Genomic DNA, 22,585 nt, shown 5'->3' on the forward strand with positions numbered 1-22,585 from the left:
CCCGCTGTCGTCTTTTCTCTCCACTTTTCCACCTTTATCCTCTCTCCTTCTGTCTTTAGTCCTTCCTTTTCACTCTTCATATCTCTTTCCACCTCCTGATTATCAGTCACCACTGCCATTGTTTTGAGCTTTGGGTTTTCCTCCTCCACTCCTACCACCCTGACACTTATTCAGTCTTTCTCTGCCCTTAAAGCATTGTTCCGGCTTTTTGCTGGTCACTTGATCTTAGCCAAAAGGCCGAGATGCTGATGGGAACCTACCACAAAGATAGGTTAGTGCAGAATAAGACATCAGCATACTGATGAGAACCTGACATAAAGCTAAGTTAGTACAGCCTATCTGAATAAGATAGATTCTCATTATGCTCAGTCCTCCTCAGTGCCGGCTTGTTTTCCACTCGTAGTGAACCACTACATCAAATACATTTTGGTTCCCTCTTCACTCCCACAGCTGAGCTGTGCCTTTCTTTCCCATGTCCAATGATTCTGATTTCTTCACCAGCCTTAAAGTCTGGCAAACATCACTAAACATCAATGTAGATGAGAGGCTCTCTCGGTCTGTCGCATATGACCACTGTGACCTCATCCTCCATGGGGTGGATCTGGATCAGGCAGCTGTGCACCTCATCTGCATATAAATTTTTGGAGGATCCCAGATCTCATGAACAAAAACAAGAAGTTCCAGTCACAAAGGTTGGAGGGATGGTGGGTAATTAGCACCTGGATCCTTTGCGGCGGGGACTCGCGCGCGCACACACACACACACACACACACACACACACACACACACACAGTTGTGCTGGGCTGTGGGGGTCACCACAGCTTGAAGTGCTGTTGACTCTGCTGGCTCCCCAGCCCAGTGAACTATATGATAAATCATGAGCTTTTTGGCTCTGGGCTAATATCATGCCCAGGTTGTACTATGTATAAATAGGTACAAAAGTGCTCCCCAAAAGTGACTTTATGGACTCCCTGTGCTGAAATTTACAGCAGTTTGCAACAAGTTAAAGATGATCAGTTTCGGATGAACTAAGTCTGTAGGTACCTACAGTGATTTGCATATATGGGCATGTTTATTTTAAAGTCAGTGTCTTTCGATCCCTTATATTTCAAATTAACAAGGTTTCCTATATAAAGGGTCTCCTGCTCCACCCTCTGATTGTCCTCTGCAGCTTCTGCCCCCCCCTTCCCCCGCCCCCACTGCTTCTCCCCTGTCCTGTCACATGCATCTCAGAGCCCAAGCAAAGTATGAAAGTAAGGCAGGTGAGGGGAGATGGGGCAGAGGCAGACTGCAGGGAGCAGGGGGGAAGGGGCAGAGATTATGGAGAGTAGGAGGGAGGGACAAAAACTATGGGAAACTGGGGGTGGGGGCATGTTGGTGGCAGGGAGATGGCAGGAGGTTGCAGGGGGAAGAAGTGGGGGGAGCAGAGAGCAAGGGGGCCATCTGACCCTTCCCAACCACCTGACACCCCCAGCCATTGTTTTCCCTGCTGTAGCAAGTGAGAAGGGAATGAACTCAAGAAAACCCTCTGATAATTAGATTCTTTACCTGGAAAATTATAACAGATGTATACATTTTCCATATATAAATCTAATTATTGTGGGGTCATCTTAAATTCAGGGTCATCTTAGATTAGAGTAACTATGGTAGTTGACTCAGATTTGGATCTGATTTAACTGACACCATACAATGAAATATACATTCTTCACTGACAGTACCAGAGTGACATTGTTGCTTTCCTCACACCTTTATACACTGTTCTTACAAATATCATCTCTGGGATTCTGTACTTTTCCTTTAAACACACATTTCTCTATTTTAGGCTCTGAAGTATCTGGATTACATATTTACGGGGGTCTTTACTTTTGAAATGGTGATAAAGGTAAGAATCTCTCCACATGTAATTGTTCAATATTTCAGATTTACTGTGATACATTTCCAGGAATCTGGAGCAAAGGATGTGAGCAGAACAGAGATGCAATTGATGCTCATAATAAAGAATAAGAAGAAGTGTCTATCAGGAATAGGTCTCAAAAATAGATAGTACACGGGCATATGCCATACTAGCAACTGGCTTTAATTACTGTATTGTTCTCCAGTATATCAGTTATGGTTATGAAGAAAATCTCAAAAATGTGAATGAAGGGCAACATAGAAATGTGTGTGTAGATCCAGAACTGTCTGGACTGGTAGTTTTGACAAATGTACCTTGTCCCCTTCATGTCAGAGAGTGGCTGATTCAGAGTTCCTGTTATGACAGCTGGAATGTCAGCATCGTTAACTATTCCTTCTCTCGCATAAGAACAGAGGGAGGGAATCATCTGTCAGCACCATGTTTTGAGTAATGTCTTGTTTTTATGTCACTAGCAATTTAAAGAAATCATTGTGAATGGGGAACCAAATTCAAGAAGCCTTTAGGTACCAAATAGCGTGCACAGTTGTACCTTGAATCCCTGAACAGTCTCCTGTGACTGACTGAATCATTTTGCTCATTCACATGGGTTGGAGATTATTTTGTGAGCTGAGCATGAAAGTACATCACAATCTTTCCCCCCGTAATTTTAACCCTCACGAGAAATATCTTTTTTTTTTCTTACGTGGCATTTCTACATTAACCTGACTTCATTTAATTAAGGGCAGGACTGTACTGCGTAGACACTGCTGACATAACCCATATAGTGGGGCACCTCTCTGCCTCTGCAGGAGCTCCAGAAGACATTATGTTCCAGAATGAATGTCTTAGGACATCCAAACTTAATTCCTAGTAATAAAGCTAATGAATAGTAACCTAAAGAATCCAGCCTTAAAAAAAACCCAGACATGTATTTGCCTGCCTGTTGGGCATAAGGAGGATTTAAAAGTGTATAAGGTGAGTATCTCTTGGCTGGCCAGACTTGAAATCTTTGGGAGTCTATAGAAGAGCAGATACAAGCTTTTGTGAGCATCTTCAGGCCCAATTCCATGTATTTCTTAGCAGTAGTATGGGTAAAAAGAAAAGAAGCCTCTTTCACAGAAATCAGCCAGGCTGTTATCTAGTACTCTGTTTTTCAGCAGACACTACTAAGTGGGTATTTTGTCTTCATTAGATGTTGCATTTGGTTGTTGGGCCTTGCAGGCCTCAGTTTCTTTCAAATACTTGTTCATTTTTCTTCCTCTTATCCTCTTTTGCTGCTTGTTAATTCCCATTAATCCTTCTGGGTTGGTGTTGAATAAAAGCATCACAGTTCTTTTACATGTAGACTGAACTTCTCATAAGTATGTGCGAGCTAGTCTGAAGATCCCCTTTTAGGTGTTAATATTCTTGTCTAGAATGATTCTAATTAAAGTCTATTGGCTTAAGCTTTGGGTTTGGTAGAGCTCTGCCTACTCTAGCAAAGTAGTTTGTCTTCAGCAGAGCTGCCTCTATGGGTATGTTTTAATTTAATTTTATTCTGTGTATTTGGTAACGCACAAGAACATCACAATATAGTATACAGGTATTAAACAATGTGCAAGGAAACAGTACAGGCAAATGTTTATTTATGAGAAACTTAAGGGAATAAAAGTGCTCTATTCTCAGTGTAATCTCATTATTCATTGTAGCCAACATGAATTAGTTTCCTCCCCTCCCCACCAGTAAGAAAAAGCTAGGACTTTGAATGTAAAGGGGTGTTTCAAGTCATGATTAAAAATTATACAGTGCAGTGACAAAGCTGTGTGTAGGAAGCTTACCTACTGTCTGCCCACACTGCTTATGCCTTTAGACAACATCATTCACTTCTGAAGTACTAACTTCTCTCTCTAAATTACAGAAACAAACCTCCCTTTCCTGTACTAATAAAAAGAAAAACATTGCTATAGTTTAACATTGAAAAGGGGAGGTTGGAAGGATCTAAATCATTTGATCCAGGACATAGATTCGTATCATTGTATGTACTGTATGTTGCTGCTAACCATCTCCAATGGAATCAGCTCTCACAATTTTATATTTGGTGTTTTGATCTGTTCCCTCCAAAGATGATTGACTTGGGTCTGCTGCTTCACCCTGGCTCCTATTTCCGTGACCTGTGGAACATCTTGGACTTTATTGTGGTCAGTGGGGCCTTGGTGGCATTTGCCTTCTCGTAAGTACATTTTCTTTAAAACCCAAGTTTCTCGGAAAAGAGGGCAGCCACTGAACTAGAGTCATATAAAGCTCAGGATTTGTGGTTCATAAATGATTCCTGGTTTCTACTGACTCAGTTTTTTATTTTAAGTTTCGTGGGTGACCAAACTAAAACTTCAAAATGAAATTTCCAGCTTCTTACTGTTTTATCCCTTTAAACTTGGGGAGAAGAATGTTCATAAACTAGCCTAAATGTTTGGAGTATTATAGAATCCATGGAACACTTGACCCTGATTGATTTTGTTTCCATCTTCTTCTCAGCCAAAATTTAGCCATGGTTTGAGATCTAATAACACACCTTTCCCAAGTTGTAAGGCCTCCTCATAAAAGTTCTCGACATTTTTTCAATCGTGTTTTAAAGTTAGTCTTATTGAGGAAAAATAATCAAAGGAGACTGAGCCACTTAAGAAAGTATACATTTTTTCACACGATAATTGCATATATTTTAAATGTTCATATGGAAACTTCAGATTTCATCGCATACATCTGTTTTATTATATACATCATGGCTTTACCCTAAAGATCAGCTGATGTTTTATCAAACTTTAAAAACAATATTTTTAGAATCACAGTGCTGCTTCTGCTTCATGCATTTTCTGTATTTCTCTCTCATTCTTTGTGATTAAAGATGTCTGCGTGGCAACAATATCTTGGTTTCTACCGAGTTCCTCTTCTCTTGCTGCTTCTTCACTATCTCCAACCATTATCCTCTATTTATGATATCAAAATAATTTCCCAAACCACCTACTGTACTCTTGCAGAGAATTTTGATCTCAGGTAGGAAATGAGCTATAGACATGTATCAATTATTAAAGTCAAGGATCCTTTTTTTATTCAACTATCCCCATTAGGAGAGATTATAGTAAGAGAAATACAAACACTCACAATACAATCTGACTGCAGGAGGAGTCCCGGAGGAAAGCTTTCCCCCCTTTTAATATTGGGAAATTGTATTATGAGGGTTTCAAGAAATGACCTAGATACAGGTTATTTGATTGACAAACCCAATTTAATATTAAATTAGCCTTGAAAAATTACCATGAGCATTAATCAATTTGTTTCCAAGATCCATTCATCCACTCATGAGGATCAGCAATAATTAAGAAACCTATAGTATTTTACTTGCCTGTCAAAATGTGCGTTCCTTCTTATCAGCTGGGTAAGTGGAATTGTGCAAAGTGGACTTGTATGGTGCAGAAGTGTAATCGGTTTTAAACAAACAGCCAGATTCACTGATAAGTTGGTGACACAAAACAAACATAAACTTAGCATAACCAACCAATCAGGGAAGGCACCATCCTGGTTGCTTTTCATCCCTGGAGCTATATAAAGTTGCCAGAGCCTCTTTATGAACCTGGTCCAGAATATTTTCCAGAGTTTTTTCCTTCTTCTGTAGTGTCAGAATTCCTTCCATGTTGTGTGCAGGCCTGTGTTTTAGATCGTCTGTTGTAGTTCAGCAGCTGCTGCTAGGAAAAAAAAAAGTCCAAGGTGATTTATTTTCAGCCATGGAGTCAAGTAACATAGGAAGTACAGAGTTTATATTAGGGGCAGGCAATTATTTGGGCCTGTGGGCCACATAGGCAGTGTATTATAGAATCCTCCACCCTTGGAATAGCCTGCAGCCCATGTGCCCTGTGGCTTCTCCCCACCACCACCACCAACACACAGCCCCAGCCCTGACTCCGGCCCACCTTACGCCCGCTCTGGACTCACCAGAGCTGGAGTGGACCAGCCAGAACCTGCACGTACAGCCCCAACCCTGGCCTGGACCGCATCTGCTCCAGATCACCCAGCCATGCTGAGCAGCAGCAGCAGGGGCCAGGCAGAAGCCCCTCCCCCTCCCCCTCCCCAGTGTCAGGCCCTTCTTGCTGCCGCAACCTGGAGCCCATGCCTAGGCTGCCCTGTGGCTCCTCTCTGACACCATCATCACCACCACCTCCAGGTCACCCAGCAGGGCAGTGGTGGCAATGCAGAGAAGCCACAGTTCAGCCTGGGCACAGGCTCCAGGTGACTGCAGCAAGAAGGCCCCAGCAGGGGAGGGGCCACTTTTCCCCCATGCTGAGCAGCAGCTTCTGCCCTGCTACTGCTGCTACTGCTCAGCGTGGGCAGGTGAATCTGGAGCATGTGCGAAGTGGGCTGGGGTCAGGGCTGTGCACACAGGTTTTAGCTGGTCGAGCTGATCCAGTCCACTGGGTTGAGTCTAGAGCATGTGCAGAATGGGATAGGGGTGGGGCTGTGCATGCAGGTCCCCACCAGCACCACAGGGTTGAGGCCAGCAATGGCAGGAGCCACAAGGAGCTGTCACCAGTACCTGGGCTGCCTAGTAATGCAGTCCAGCTGTGGAGCTGCCCCCACCCTGCTGCATGACTAGGAGACAGCAGGATGTGCCACAGGCCAGACAGTGCCTCTGCCAGGCGGGACCAAGAAACCCACCGTGAGCTAGACAAAATCCCTCTGTGGGCCAGATCCAGCCTGCAGGCCATATTTTGCCCACTCCTAGTTTACATCATAGTATTTTATTTTCAAATCGGTTGAGAAGGGGCAGCCTTTTCTCCCAGGAAGAGAAAACTGGAGATGGGGCATCAGAAAGTTGTAAATCAGATAAGCAAATTCTTTTATCCTCAAGATTTGGATTCAGCAACTTGACTGCAACAGTTCTTTCTATTTCAGCATATGACCAAACTGGATAATCTGCTGCTACTAAATAAAGGTGACAATGTCAAGTATTCTGCAGAATAGAGAGTTGGGACCTGGGATTTCTATCTTTTATTCCCATTTTGGCTGTTAAGGAGCTTTTTGATCTTTGGAACTAGTCATTTTGATGCAGTAATTTCAGAAATGGGCTCTGATTTGGATTGTCCAGTGTTTTGCAAACCCATCTTTTAGATACCTGAAACTTGGCTTTTAGAGAGGCTGAGCATTCATAACTCCAGGTGAGGTCATAGGGGATGCTCAACACCTCTAATGTTCAGGCCTTGGGTATGCAAAATTGGGTGTAAAATGTAGAGGCCAGTGTTGAAAGTCTCACTACCTTTAAAATTGTTCATTATACTAACACTTACCGACATTGAGTACAGTAAGCTTCAGTTAATTATGGTTTGCAACGTATTTTGATATCTGTAGAAGAAAGGTGATACTGAAAGAGATAAATGTTTTCAGTTTTAAATGTCATCTTTTCGGGAAATATTGCACAAGCACATGATCCATTCCAAATTCCTGATCTCATTCTCCAGTAAGAAATTCTGTTTATTGGTGTGTCTGGGACAAGGGGAAACCAGAGAGATTATCGAATTAGAATAATTTTGTGTTCTTAAAACCAGTGTGAAGGGTTATCTTGAAACACTTTCCCTACAAAACTCTGATTCTCTTAAGATGTTATAGAACTCTCACAGATTTATGAACTCTTTTACCTTGCTGAGCAAATAATTTCTGATAAAAGATTAATGGCTTCTGCTCATTTTAAAAGGCCATTGCTTTTCTGTTGGTTGCATTGGCTATCGATTTCTAAAGGTATAATATCAGTTGCTACAACTTACTTATGTGTCCCAAAGCTGTACTTCATGGCAGTTTGTCTTGTGTTGCATCAGTGCTAAATATCCTTTGAGTAAATGTTGAAAAGATGTTTATGGAAAGGTTCAGAGCAAGGGTACAGGACTCTTGAACATGCATATTTTGAGAGAAAGTAATGGCAGGTGGGTAAAACGGCTTGAATGAAATATGGACCCACCTAAACTTTCAGAGTTGAATTGAATCAAACTTTTTTGAAACCTGGGAAAGTTTAAAACATTGTTTTAGCTATAGGTTTGTCTATAGCCTGTATATTCTGACAAGGACTGGAGGGAGTGAAATCCCATGAGGGACACAACTCATGGCATTTTTGAAGTAATGGCTACAGGAAGTACCACCAATCTAATGAGGCAGCTTGTTTGGCAGAGGTTTTTCTAGCTCAGTTTTGCAAATGTATAAGACAATTGAGATGAAGTGTAAATAATCATTCCAGGTCCTTGGGTGTTCATCAAAGGACACAGACTCAAGCAAAACTTTAAAAGTTCAGTATCATTAGAGATTAACTTGATTTGGTAAATGAGCAGGGTGATCTTTCTTTGTTTTGTTGGGTATTTCATTACTAAATATTCAAGCTGAGTAACCAAACTAGGATATTATTGGTTTTTATTTTGCATTTCCTGATTGTCATGTACAACAAAATAATTTGACTACCTTTTGCCAAACTCCATTTAATTTGCCAAATAAATTCTCTTGGCCTCATTTGAACATTGTTGATCTATATTCACTTTCTTACCTAATGAACATGTCATGGGGACCTGTCAAACCAGCTCATTCAGAAAACTTGATTACTGGAGCATTGAAATCAACTCATCTATTTTAGGAATACAGTTGTAAATCTTTGTTTAAGCTTCAGTGTGCTTGCCCCTCATTATCATACCCTACCTACCACAGTCTGCCAACTTCTGCTTGCAGTTTCCAGAATGTATCTGTACTTTTCTAAGTACATCTCCAGGAGATGCTAGTAGGAAATCAGTAATAATGATAAAAATATACTTCTTCCACATAACAATATCTTTCCGATTGGAAGTACCCTTCTGTCTCGTGAGATAAACATGACGTGAACACAGAGTTGTAATTTTAATCCACAGAGAAATGGAAGCTGAGGACTTTAAAAACTTCCTTGTACATTTATCATCAAAATCTATTATCCAGAGGCATAACATCTATTTATTTATTCTAACCAGGGTGAATAGAAAAGAACTATAAAGTTACTGTATTTGTACATCAATCACAACAACAAAAATTCTACCCCAGATGCGCAGAATTTTGCACTGATGATTTAAACTCAACGGATTTACTGTAATTTGCTTAACAATGACATTTATTTCTTCCCAAAGTAACAGCAAGATAAAAGCATATTGGTGCTATCTGTTTGTTAATGCAAGCTTAATACAACATCAGGGAATGTGTGTGTGGGCATATGTCACATATCAAATCTATTGCTTCTGTTCTTGTTTATTTTTATGAGCGTTGAGTTGTAGGGGTGGGACTGGTTATTTAACAGCCTATATCTCTTTGTGCACTGGGTATACTGTACCTACCTATGTTTCTTTTTGTCATTGACTTTGTGCTCTTTCTTTGTCTTCCTGTTGCTGGAATCTCTCTCTAGGAGTTTCATGGGGTAATGCATTATTGCCATCTCTTGCTGCACTGTTATGCCTGTGAAATGTGTGTAAATATGCAGCAGAGCATACACACTTGTCACTTGTGGAAATGAACCATGTTACATGCATTGCACTGACTCCTTTGTTCCTCACACATTATTAACTGATGTTCCCCTCCTCTTCACTTCTCTCACTCATCTCTGTTTACCTGAGCTACAAGAAAAAAAGCAGAGCAGAAACCCAGCTCATGGCTATTTTGTTGGGCAAGAGTCACAGGTTGCAAAAGCTCAGTCAATAGAGCCTGACTTATCTGAGGTTCAGGGTTCATGTCCCTGTTCCAGCGGAGTGCTGCAGTGCTTGCATGTATGTGTTGGGAAAGTGGGAACAGCCCTGATAGAGACCCTGGAAGTTTCCCTTGCTGCCAGGGGTGCTACTTTTTAAGGCTAGAAAAATGCCTGTCTAGGATGGTTTAGATAGGGGTGATTCTGCCTTGAGTAGGGACTTGGACTAGACAATCTCTTGAGGTCCCTTCTGGCATTACTTTTCTGTGGGCATGTCTACACATGCAATTAATGCAGCTAAATAAAGTCCAGCACTGCTTGCACTGGAGTTTATGGCTTCCTAGCACCACATTTGCATATGTGCCTGGGACCACAGGGTGCTGAGCCAGGAAAGACTTGTGTAGTTACCTATAAGTACATAGATATGTATGTAGCTAGAGTGTGAAACAGATTGTTAGAAGAAGGTTTTGTGTGATATCCAATATTTATTCAAACTAACACACAATAAGACACAGGAGGAGCCAGGATTATCTAGTGTGTTTGTGTGTGTGTGTGTGGGGGGGGGGTGCCTGTGTATATTCCATTAGTGCTGAAGGAGGTTTCACGCCTATATTTCTATAGTCTTGAGGATCTAACTCAGTACGGATCCTGACTTCATGCAGCTGACAGTGCAGTAAGCTGAGAATTGAGTGACAATGGCTTCTGGGAATTCTGTACAAGGAGTTACAAAAGATCGAGTTTGCACGAGTGGCCTTAACCCTCCTGTCAGCAGTGCTCAGTTGTGGACAGTACAAAGTAGTTGCCCTTTCAGGACCAGGGAGAGCTCTTATTAGCAGAAAATTCTGCTGTCTCTTCACATTTTAAAAGAAAAAAGCAGGAACTCTCATTCCTTTCCCCAGGAGAGGAAAACAAAGAGATAAAATAAAGAGGATAGGAGGTCTGTGATAGAATTCAAGAAGTGGTGGGCTGTTTTCTTTCTTCTCAAAGAGAAGTTGAATTGGTTAGGCATTGGAAGCTGGTAACATCGCTCACAGACCGAGCTGGGAGACTGCATTTACTCTTAAGCAGGAGGGTTAACTTTCTGCCTTGGAAATTTCAAGTGATTGCAGGAGAAGGGGGCTCCACCCTTCTGCGACTATTTGGTGATTTCTCTCGAAGAGACCAGTGTATGTGAAATCAGAGCTGCTGGCAGGAGCAAGAGAAACAAGAAGTTTCTACTTGAAAGAACTATCAATTTTTTAAAAGATTATTTATTTATTAAAGGAAGTCTCTTTTATTATTTGTTAATTATTTAAAGCCAGGAATATCAAACTAGTTCAGGATAACTAACAACCTGGTCTGATGCAATCTGAATTGTCCTGATGTAATCACACAGGCCTGACTACTGATTTTTAGTCTCTCATGGTTTTTAAATTATTCTGTTTCAATCTTCTATCTGTTTTCTGTCTTGCTGTATGTGCATTAAGCTTCACAGTTCAATAAAGATCAGTTCTTCTTTGTCGTTTCCCCCATCCCCACATTTTCCTTGGGCAGGAAGCTTTTGTCGGAGTTCTTCCATGTCAAATGCAGCTCAATGTGTAGCCCTTCATTGAAACATTATGATATTTGGCTATTTCAGCTTCTTTTCCAGAATTGTATTAAGGCAGGTGGCAAATCAAATTTGGGGAACCCCTCATTTAAAAACTTGCTTTGTACTTGAACTTCCTGATTCTTACTTGCAGGAGCTGTCACAAGATTATGTTTTTATAGCTCAAGCTGTCACTTGCACTAGTCCAGCGTATACCATTCTGGTCCCTTTGAAATTCTGTTTTTCCTGCAGGAAGAGTCACATTTTCTTAACTAGAAATCAAAATAGTTAAGACATAGGAGCAAAAGTCCCATTGAATTTCAATACAGTTAATGCTCTTAATTTACTTAGGTGCTTTGGGAAAGCCCATCCATGATGATTTTCATTGGAACCCTCCTTGTAAGCAAAAGGAATTTTAAAGGACTGGAACTTCCTCTCCATCAGTCTCAACCCCTTCTCTAGGGTCTCTGGACATTTCTTGACACACAGAAATTTGAACTATTTACTAGATAAAGAAGGCAGGCAGGCTGTTACAGAGAGTCATTACACATCTTCATTAATGCCTATTAACCTTCTACCCTTTTGCTGTGAAGGCAGTCATTTAATTTAGGGTTATACATCGCTTACGGATGAAGCTCATTGGATCTCTGGTTTGCAGTAATCTTTCTCTACTGAGGACTGTGCTCAGGGCACACCTCTTCAAGAGATGTAGCTTCCCTGTCATAGATCAGCGATGTGTCAACCTTCCCCTATGTATGCCCCTGCAAGAAATTTGCAGTGAATAGATTTGCTGGATTTACTGCAGCTCAAGAGAAAACATCCCTAGCTGTCCATGTTTTGTTATTATCCCAGGATATCAAGATCTGTAGAAACCAATCCATCTGCTCTATGTGCTTTATTGTGCGAGTGGACTCTCAAAATCTAGTACATACGTCTGCAATCTAATTGAGAACACTAGATTTTTATTTTAAAACAGTTAGAATTGTATCGACCACACCCTCTAGCACTTAAAATCTGTTTTCACAAGAAGCATGTATGTCATTGTGTTTGCAGTTCCAACATCCTTTAAAAAAAATAGGTGATCAAAATAGTTGTCTTGCTTTTGAATGCACTTTTACATCAAAGTGCCCTGTTTCAAATATAAAACAGGGCGTGCTGTTAAGTGCCTGCAAGTATCTATTGTATCTGCCTGAGGAATACAACTCAATAACTGGATCTCAGTACTTTCCATCCTCTAGCTGAGGCTGGCAGAGAGATGGCCATTATAAGTTGATGGTGCATGGTCATTGCTTACTTGGATCTTTTGCTGTAAAATGCATATGCAGATCCAAACATGCAATTTATAAACTTTAGGCCTAATTCTCATTTAAACTAAGACCACTTCCCTGACAGTATAAAATGCCTTTCTAAAGTCCAGTCCTTTATACTAAAGAGGAGCAAGAGCCTATAGCTGCCTTGTTTTCCTGCAATTTGGTTCCCACCCTCCAGCTCCTGTACAGAACATTGCAGAACTCAACTAAGAATAGTTTGACCGTAGCCTGCTAATACTGATATGCCTCGCAACATCTCTCCTTCCTTGAGAAATCAATGCAGTATTGTCAGTGTAACCACATAAGTCCTTCTCTTGTAGTTCTGTAGTTCCCTGGATCCTCCTCCTTCTCTTTCTTAAAGATGGGCACTATATTTGCCCTTTTCCAATCATATGGGACCTCTCCCAATCACTACTCATTTTCAAAGATAATAGCCAGTGGCTCTGCATTCACATCAGCCAACTCCCTTGGGTGCATCATATCAATACGCTTGGACTTGTACACATTCAGCTTTTCTAAACAGTCCCTAACCTGTTCTTTTGCCACTGTTGGCTGCTCATCTCCTCCCCAAACTGTGCTGCCAGGTGCAATAGTTTGGGAGCTGACCTTGCCGGTGAAGAAGGCATTGAGTACTTCAGCCTTTTCCACATCATCTGCCACTAGGGACACTTATACATGTGCTCCAGAAGTGTGTGTGTGTGGGTGGGGGGGCAGGGTGCTTTAATTAGAGTAGCTCCAAGAGCCACTCTAATTAATGCACCTGGAGCATCATGTGTATGAGTGTCCCCTGCACTGAAAAATGATGGTGGGGGCGCTTTAACTAAAGCTTGTTGAATGAACTTTAGCTAAAGCACCCCTGCTGCCATTTTTCAGCATAGGGATGCTGATACACATGTCGGTAGAGTCTGCTGGAATGCAGTAATTACCACTCTCCAGCAGACTTGATTAATCTAGTCTGCTCCAATGCGCTGTAATTACAGCACATCAGAGCAGCCTCTCTGCACGTGTATAGGTTCCCTAGGTTGCCTTCTCATTTCATAAGGGATCCACACTTTCCCTGATCTTCCTCTTGCTGCTGACATATTTGTAGAAATCTTTCATGTTACCTCTCATGTCTTTTGTTAGCTGCAGCTCCAGTTGCACTTTGACCATCCTGATTTCATCCCTGCGTGCCTGAGGAATACTCTTATACTCCTCCCTAGTCATTTGTCCAAGTTTCCACTTCTTGTAAGCTTCCTCTTGTATGTTTTAGTTCTCTGAAGAGCTCCCTGCTAAGCCAAGCTGGTCTTCTGCCATACACAATGCTAAAACTTCATTGCTGACCTCTGTAAAAATCACTTTCAACTCAGAGCGGAAACTCTCTTGTTTTTCTACTACCTTGTAGGTGTCTATGTGAATGGTTCTAGACAATTCTGTGCGAGGCAGTTGGATGTCCTGTTAGCTTTCCCCTCTCCTTCATTTTGGCACTGTCCATGCAAACCTCGAAACATGAGCAAATAATTCATGGCTGGAGACCTATGTAATAAATCCAAGCTCTTGTCTACATAGATTGCATAGTCAGTAGCCAAGCTGGTATGCTTTGCAGCAGACACTGTCTATGCTGCCGAGGGAAACTATGCTGGCAACACCAAGCTCAAGCACAGCTGTTACTAGATTGTTTGCCAGCTGCATAATAGAGACGGGGCCTATTAGTCATAAAACGTCTCCTAATCGGGAGGCAGGGATAACTCCATCAGAGCCCTTCTAATTCATCAAAGAGTAGTTATTAACATATTAACTCTCCTGACTAATGCAGTCCCGTGGAAAAGTCTGGGCTGCCCTTGTATATTTCTCACTTAAGATAAAAAATGAAAATAATATTTTAGTTATTTATTTTAAAACCACATATTTTGGTCAGCCCTACACCTGGAGCACTTGGCAAAAGATTGGGCTACAAGGAGCCTTGCCAGAGCCTTGTCTCCCATCTCCATGCCAGAAAGGCTAAACAATTGTATATATTTGGAGTTAAGCTCACGCAATTCTTTAAGAGCAACTTAATTGCACAAAGGCATCCCCCTCAAGCCTTCAGCCCCTGAGAAAGCATGAGGATTGGTAATGCCTTGGTCAACTTCTAGCTGTGGCCACCTACGTAAAGATGAATGCTGGGTCTGGGCAGTTGTTCCCAGTCACAGATCAGATTTCCTGCTTGTGTCGTTCTAATCTTTTTACTCTGCTTTTGTGCAAGTTTGATTCCATTGACTTTTGTGGAGTTACTTCTGGTTTACACCATTATGAATTAGAATAGTGTCATCCATCAATTATATCTGATTAAAGAGGTTCTAAAGAAGTGCTGAAAGACTTAGATGTCCTCATCCTCTTTGTCTCTTCCTCTACGGCTTCATCCCTCGTTATCCTGTCCCATAAAACAGACCATAAGCTGATTTATGAAGGTGATAGTGAAACAGGCAAGAGCCTCTCAGTTTACATTATGAATATTCCTTTATCTCATTAGCTTATTCTTGCATTGAAAATGAACAGAAGTGACTGACCACTGAATAGAGGGAAAATATTGGCAATGAGATATAGTTAATCGTGGACACTGGTTCAAATACAGCCTCATCAATCCTGGCCAAAACAATCCTCTGAGATAACATGAGCACTATTTAATTGACAGCATAAAGTAATTTGTTGGTGTTTTGATTCTTTCTAAGTGGATAGTTGTCCAAAGTACAAAAAAAAGCTGTCACTAAATTCACTAAGTTCAGAGGCTTGAGTAAGCTATAGCGTGTGAACTGTCCTCTTCTTTCTAGATATTGTGTCTCCAGAATCATAGTGTGTGCATGGGTGGGGCGGGGGTTACATTTCTGCCTCTCTGAGCATAATCATGTTTTTCTTGGTATGTTTTCCCAATAATGAAGGTAAGCATTGCCTGGTAAATTGGTGAATGGGAGGGGAGACCATTCAGTGAAGGGATCCAAAGCACTGCTCATCTGCACCTTTTGTTATTACAGTGCAAGTGTGTATTTAAACCAGTCCTAAGACCTAAGCCTGTAGTCTAGAGGTCAGCTTTACTATCATTTTCCATCTCATTTTCTCACGGTAGGAAGTAAAATTGAATTCCATTGTGTTCTACTAACTGGTTGGCAGAGAGCCTAGCTGCACCTTTTCCAAAAAAAAGAAAACAAAACTTTAAACCTCTTTTCTTTATTTTGAGGGAAGGTTGAGGTAGAAATGGAATCCTTCACTTCCAACCTCCCTAATTGTAATAAAATGAACAGCCATGTTTGCATAAGTGAATAATCATTTGCACATGCTTTTAACAAAACAGAAGTGAGCTCTGACATCTGCATGCATGGACTGGAGAGTTACACTAGTATTGTTTCAGGCATGTAATATGTCTGCATATTACATGGCTCAGCATGGTATTGGCAGCATGTCTTCCAAAAGAAACCTGAGAACAATAGTGTAATGGTAAAGAGTGCAGAAATGGAAAGCTTATTCTGCGCCAAGAGTGTGTGCTGTCCATCTGCCCATCAAAGGATTCAGTTTCTTGTGTTCACTGTCGGTTTCACTAAGGAAAACCTTCCCTCCAAACCACTTGGAAAACCATACAGACAAATTACACTGAGAGGTATCAGCAAAATGTCTGTCTTTGTCAGAAGAGTAGGTGATGCACATAATCCTGGCTAAGAAAAACGTTTGGTTTAGATTCACAAGACAGGCGGACAGATGTAACTCTTCCCCTTCTCCCGCCAGTGGTTGCAGCTACACTTGTGTGATAGCTACTTTCTCGGTCATTACCAGACCTGCAGATCTATTCTCATTCTGGTTATGAGTATTACTTTGGTGGGGAGGAAGAGAGTGAATACTTGGGAAGTGATGCAGGGATGGAGAGCACAAGCAAATAAACTTTCTAAGGGCTAAATTCTGCCCTCGGCTTCCTTTCTGCACATTGCTTTACGCTTCCCAAGTGGATGGTTACTGCAACTCCCCACCACCACTGCTGTGTGCAGAGAAAATGGAAAAGAAAGCTCCAAACCTGAAAGATCTGGGTACCGGTAGGCCTTTTCATAAGTTTCACGAGAACCAAGGTCCTTCCTTTTTCACTGTTGTATTTCCCCCCCACTTGCAGAGGAACCAAAGGCAAGGATATCAACACCATCAAGTCACTGCGAGTTCTGCGGGTGCTAAGACCCTTGAAGACCATCAAGCGTCTGCCAAAGTTAAAGGTTGGAGAATAATTGGAAATAGTTCCTTTTTGCTGTGGGTCTTGAAGGCAGAGCTGTGAGCAAAATGGCGTAAATAAACTCAAACTGGATGAATTATGGCTTTTTAATTTTATTTTGAGAATGAGTGCTTAGCCATTAAGGATTTTAGTGTTTTCTAAAAAATCCCCCCAAAAATGCAATCTATAAATTCAACACAGTTTTTGATTTTGAAATTTTTCAGTGCGCCAGAGTGAATGTTGACGTGTTCATCTTTGCCTGGCTGGTAGAAAACAAACACCACAGTTTTGCCAAGCTCTGTCTGCAGAAATTGTGGACTGAACTTTGAGGAATTTTAGTCTGTTCAGGATTTGGTGGTCATAGGTCCACCTCAGGCATCCTGAGTCACAAAGTGAAATGAATTGAATTGAATGAATTGAATAGCTTGTGCTTAGTTATTTAGATTGTTTCAGGAATGAAGTTAGTGTTGTTAAGCAGTAGCCTGCTGCTGAAATTGTGAGGTGGGAGAAGTTACAGAATTAAAGTGATCTGCATTGTTAGGAATCTGTGCAGGAAACATTTACCCTGCAGAGTGATCAGTACCATTTTATGGCTCTTTCATTTGAGATGGGCAAAAAAAAAAAAAAAGAATACTGTTGCTTTTGTGAAGCCATCAGTCACATTCTTGTTTTTACAAAATGCAAAATAGACAAAAGGGTTAGTCTTGATCTAGATCCTTTTTTATTCACATCACCATGCTTCATATTCAAACAGATAATTTGGGTTTCAGCTAATTTAATTTTCATGAGCACTAAATTTGCCTCCAAATGTAAGTAAGAATACAATTAAACTGTGGAAAAGAACATGTTGAGTTGATTGGAAACATAAATGTGCAGCTCTATGGTCCTTGAAATCAGCAGCATTAGTTTTTATCTACTCCAGAAGGCAAAGGAATGTTTGCTTTTTATTAAACAAATTATTTATTTTCAAACCTGTATTTGTGAAAGAAACTCCAATACTCAGAACAGTCAGCAAATATTTATGTGAATAACAAATTGAATTCAAATTGCGTGTCTTTACATCCCTTTTGCATTCATTCTTTGCAGATAACCTTGGTTTATGGGATTATTAGAGAATGTTTTCAAAGAGCAATTCACACTGTCTGCACTGTCATTTTGTGTTACTCTTTTCCATTCAGAGAAACAGAAACAATCCTACATCACCTACTTTTCCAATCAAGGCAAATACAACCAATATAGTGTATCACCAAAAAAACCTGTGCAAGAACAATCTTTAAACTTGCATTAATGAATTGATGGCTTATCAAAAACCAAATATATTTGCAAAGTGTTTGCAGGCAATACACAAGTTATTTTTGCTGGCTACAGTATTCATGGTTAGTTAACACACTGGCTGACTATTTGGTAAAACTAATGTATTTAAAGCATTCTGGTATTTTATCACCAAATATATTTTCTTACCATTCAAACAGTTTGAATAATAATCACTGAGCAATTTATTTTACAAGTTTTTCCCCCTATTGGTGGTTGAATATATTAAGCACAAATGTATTTTTATTTTAATCAACCAGCTATGAAAATATTTTGCTTAGAACTAATACTACTTACCTAGATTACCCAGCTGGCAATTTTAGTCACCGTTTTAATTAGTAATACTACAGAATGCAGTCCCACATTTTTAACTCTTACAAGTGAGGAGAAAGCTATTAGTCATAGCCGTTAGTTGCTACCACTAGTAGTAAGAATTTGCAAGATCTGTTGTCTGAGTTAAAGGAGTCTTTCCAGGACAAACCCAGTATAAATCCGGTATATGCTCAAAATGAAATGTTTTTCTATAGGTGCTAGATGCTGAGCTCTCTCTCTTCTAACCTCTCCTCTATTCCCATAACTCCACAGGCGGTCTTTGACTGTGTAGTAAATTCCTTGAAGAATGTCCTCAATATCCTGATAGTTTACATGCTCTTCATGTTCATCTTTGCTGTCATTGCTGTGCAACTCTTCAAAGGCAGATTCTTCTACTGCACGGATGAGTCAAAGGAACTAGAGAAGGACTGCAGGTACTTGAAGAACAGCAGGGGCTGCCAGTGCCAGAAGCAGGCAGTGTTTGGCTTCCAAGAGAAAATTCTGCATCCCTTGAGGAGTTCCCTGGGCAGTAATAACTCCTGTGTGATTGTGTACTGCTTCCAATTCATTCTGCTGTGGTTCTAATAAATAAGGGTGTTGTTTCAACAGACTTACACCAGACATGAATTTTATCCCTAGTAAAATTCCCTCGAGGGCTTAACTGTACATTGAGGGCACATCTACACACCGCCCCACGGCGATGTAGCAATGTGCTACATCATCATATGGCATGCTACATCGCTGTAGTAATCACGTGGGTCTACACGCTAGGTTTCTGTAGCAGCGTGCTCCCCAGATATAGCGTACCCCAGTGGCGACGTAGCGGGGAAATCTAAGTGTGCGCTGCCTGCACAGCACAGTAATCACCCATACTGCACCATGCTTTAGTACTTCTGAAAGGAAGTACTAGAGCATAACATCATAGCAACGTCACCAAATTTAGTGGGACTAAGTTTGTGCTTAATGATCAGCATAAGCATAACTGTTGGAAAAGACTGGCTACTAGTTTCCTGCCCGATTATGTTCTTGAGAACTTTTTTTTTTTTAAACCTTATAATGAATAAGAGAAAAATGAATAAGTAAGAAGTTTCAAATATACTTAAAATATTTTAAGTAACTTTAAACATGATATTACTCCATTGTTAACTACAGCACGATAGTAGCCCCATCAGAACATGACCTCTCTTCCAGTCTGATTTGTTCTTTTCCATTCAAAAGTCTTTCTGTGTTGTCCTTCTACACCACAAACCAGCAGGCGTCTTCCTTGCTCACTGCTCCTTTTGTCACCCAAACCATTGATAGCGGCCACAGTATGATGGGCAACAGTTCATGAAACACTGCTACCTGTGGCTGCTCTTTATAGTTTCCGTCCACTGGCTGGCTGGCTGACTTCACCGTAGCAGAGCAAATCTGTATGCAGTGTCTGGGGATTTCATTTTTATTTTCTCATTGCCAGTACAACTGATTTAACTTTAAGCAGAAATATAGAACTCCCCAGCAGCTTGTAATAATTTTATGCTATGCCAGAATATTACAGATCCCAAAATAAATAGTATCCTCTTAATTGAAAGCTTACCTCAACACTTATCTCCATTTAATGAACAGCTTGCAAGACAGTGCTTTCCCTTGCTATACTAAAGGTCACAGGGTCATATGCCTTGTACAGGAGTTAAAATGATATTTCTTCTAAATTAGAAACTCAGGGACCATACTTTTGTTCTGTGTTTGTACAGTGCCTGGCACAGTGGGATTCTGGTCTATGATTGGAGCTCTGCAGTGCTGCTGTAATACCAGTAGCAGACATGATCATAATTAAATTCCTTCTGAGCCTTGGCGCTCTCACTTGTTTCAAACCGCTTTTCTTCTTAGGGGTCAGTACCTGGATTATGAAAAGAGTGAGGTGGAGGCAAAGCCCAGGCAGTGGAAAAAATATGAGTTTCACTATGACAACGTGCTTTGGGCTCTGTTAACACTATTCACCGTCTCCACGGGAGAAGGGTGGCCAACGTGAGTATGTGGAATTTATTGGGTTAAGTTACTTTATTGAGAAAAATGCTAACTCTTCATAATTCTCAGGGACAGAGAAATAATAAGATACTTGTGCAAAATGGATGGCGTGTCCTTTATGAGCCAAGATTCCAGTTTTACTAATGTCATTATTGAAGGGCTCCAAGTGCCCTACTGAGGTAGGGTGGTGTGCATTAGGTCTGAGCGAAGCTTTGGTCCCTTATTTGATTTGGTGGAGATTCGGTCCGATTCGGTGGCCAAATCTCCTAATCCGAATCTAATCAGAGGACCCGTTAATCTTACCGAATCAAATCAGAACCTTCCGAATCAATTTGGAGAGATTCAGAAAGATTCAGAGATTTGGACATAGACACAGCTTTAAATGTTTTTTCTACATACCTCTAGGTGGCTCGTGAGTGCTGTGTTGCTGGGGCACATGGAGTGTCCCACAGGAGCACGGGGGAGTCCCCAGTGTGCTTAGCAGCGGACCTGGAAGCAGACCAAAAGCACTTCTGGTCCACTTCCAGGTCCTCTGGAGAGCACCCCGGGGCCCCCCCTGTGCCTCCCCGGCTCAGTGACTGGTGCCTCCTGGGTCTGGGGGGCACCTGGGGTCCCCCTGTGGCTGATCGCCGAGCTGGGTGGGTGCGGGGTGGTGCATGCTTCCCATTAGACCTAGAAGTGGATCAGAAGTACTTCCGGTCCACTTCTGGGTTCGCTGCCAAGCATGTGGACAGCCCCCCCCCCACTCCTGTGGGATGCCCCAGCACTGCAGCATTCACAAGCTGTGCTGGTACCTCAAGGTATGTAGAAAAAACTTTTAAAAACTTTTAAAGCTGCATCTGTCTGAATCGCCAATTCTCCGAATCAGCATCAAATTGTCAGATTCAGATGTGGCGGAATCAAATCAGGGACAGTGATCTGAATCAACAAATCAAATCACTGTTCTTGATTCAGACCAAATCCAAATTGAATAGGGCCCACTTCCCACAACCCTAGTGTGTATTTCTTCTGCATAGTCCTGTGAAGTTGCACAGTGGTATTCCACAGGCACTTTTCAGTATATAATCAGTCATTTCTGGTCTTCAGACTTGCACTGCTTTTTTTGCTATGGTATAGATTACAAGATATATACAAACTAATAGGTTTGAAAGTGGGGAGAGGGAGCAATGTGACCCATGCCAAAAGTATTCTAGATTTTTTTGATCAAAATTGCATTTCCTGTGAAGTCTGTGACTTTGTTTTAGTATGCTTTGTCCCAGGAAGTATTAGTTTAAAAACTGAAACATAGAAGTCTTTCTACATGGCACACAGTCCCTTTCATTCATGCCCCCACTCCCTCATAAAATAACAAATGAACACTTTCAGTGCCTTGGCCAGCTGTGTTAGTCCATGTTCTTGGGGCAGTGTGCTCCAGGGACTGGTCACTCATTAATCACAGTCTTTCCACCAGTCTCATCTCATACCTATTGACACAAGAGTGAAGAAGAAAACAAGAGTGCCAGAGACTCCAAAGTATCCCCAACTCCTGTAATGTCTCAAGATTGACCACATGATAGAAATGAGTTGAGCCTATACATGTAGGGAAGAATCCCTACAATGAAGCCTCTGAGGCAAGGCCACCCTATAGGAAAAATTGGTGCTATTATGAACATAATTGTATGTTGTGTTGTATTTAATGTCATTTGGGTTTTTTTCTTCTCTCTCTGCATTTGTTTACAGTGTATTGAAGCATTCGGTGGATGCTACATATGAGGAACAAGGTCCCAGCCCTGGCTATCGAATGGAAATGTCTATCTTTTACGTGGTGTACTTTGTTGTCTTCCCTTTCTTCTTTGTGAATATATTTGTGGCGCTGATCATCATCACCTTCCAGGAGCAAGGAGATAAAGTGATGTCGGAATGCAGCCTAGAGAAAAATGAGGTACCCAGGCCTTATGAGTCCAGCAACCATGTGTAGATTAGATGCTCACATCTTTCTTTGGCTCAAAATATCTTGATATCTTGTGAATGAGATATTCCAGCTTTTTCTGAGTCACGAAACATTATTACATGTCTCTTTTGCCCACATCTTCACATTCAAAATGGAACGATGCTAAGTACTGGCACTATATATTTGTGTGTGTGTGTGTGTGTGCGTGCGCGCATGCCTGAATATGTATACTATTTTGCTTTCTAGTGGCCAGACAGCAACCAGAATAATAAGCTGAACCACAACTATAATAAGTTGAACCACAATTTCTCCAGACAACTAAAAAAAAAATTTCTATCTACAGTGGTA

The 22,585-nt window shown here is 41.2% G+C and overlaps 1 protein-coding gene across 4 annotated transcripts in view; it reads left to right on the top strand.

The window, feature by feature from the left end:
* The window catches only part of CACNA1B (calcium voltage-gated channel subunit alpha1 B), a 644,201-nt gene that overhangs the window by 528,384 nt on the left and 93,232 nt on the right, over positions 1-22,585 (top strand). For all 4 annotated transcript variants that reach the window (XM_019510484.1, XM_019510481.1, XM_019510482.1 and 1 more), the window contains 6 exons: positions 1,823-1,882; positions 3,997-4,103; positions 16,585-16,681; positions 18,574-18,734; positions 20,170-20,307; positions 22,027-22,228. In XM_019510484.1, coding sequence (XP_019366029.1) covers positions 1,823-1,882; positions 3,997-4,103; positions 16,585-16,681; positions 18,574-18,734; positions 20,170-20,307; positions 22,027-22,228 — 765 coding nt within the window. The remainder of the gene's footprint in view (positions 1-1,822; positions 1,883-3,996; positions 4,104-16,584; positions 16,682-18,573; positions 18,735-20,169; positions 20,308-22,026; positions 22,229-22,585) is intronic.

This window comes from Gavialis gangeticus, unplaced genomic scaffold (assembly GCF_001723915.1).
Source record: "Gavialis gangeticus isolate Ggan-Ray unplaced genomic scaffold, GavGan_comp1, whole genome shotgun sequence".
In the NCBI taxonomy this organism is placed as follows: Eukaryota; Metazoa; Chordata; order Crocodylia; family Gavialidae; genus Gavialis; species Gavialis gangeticus.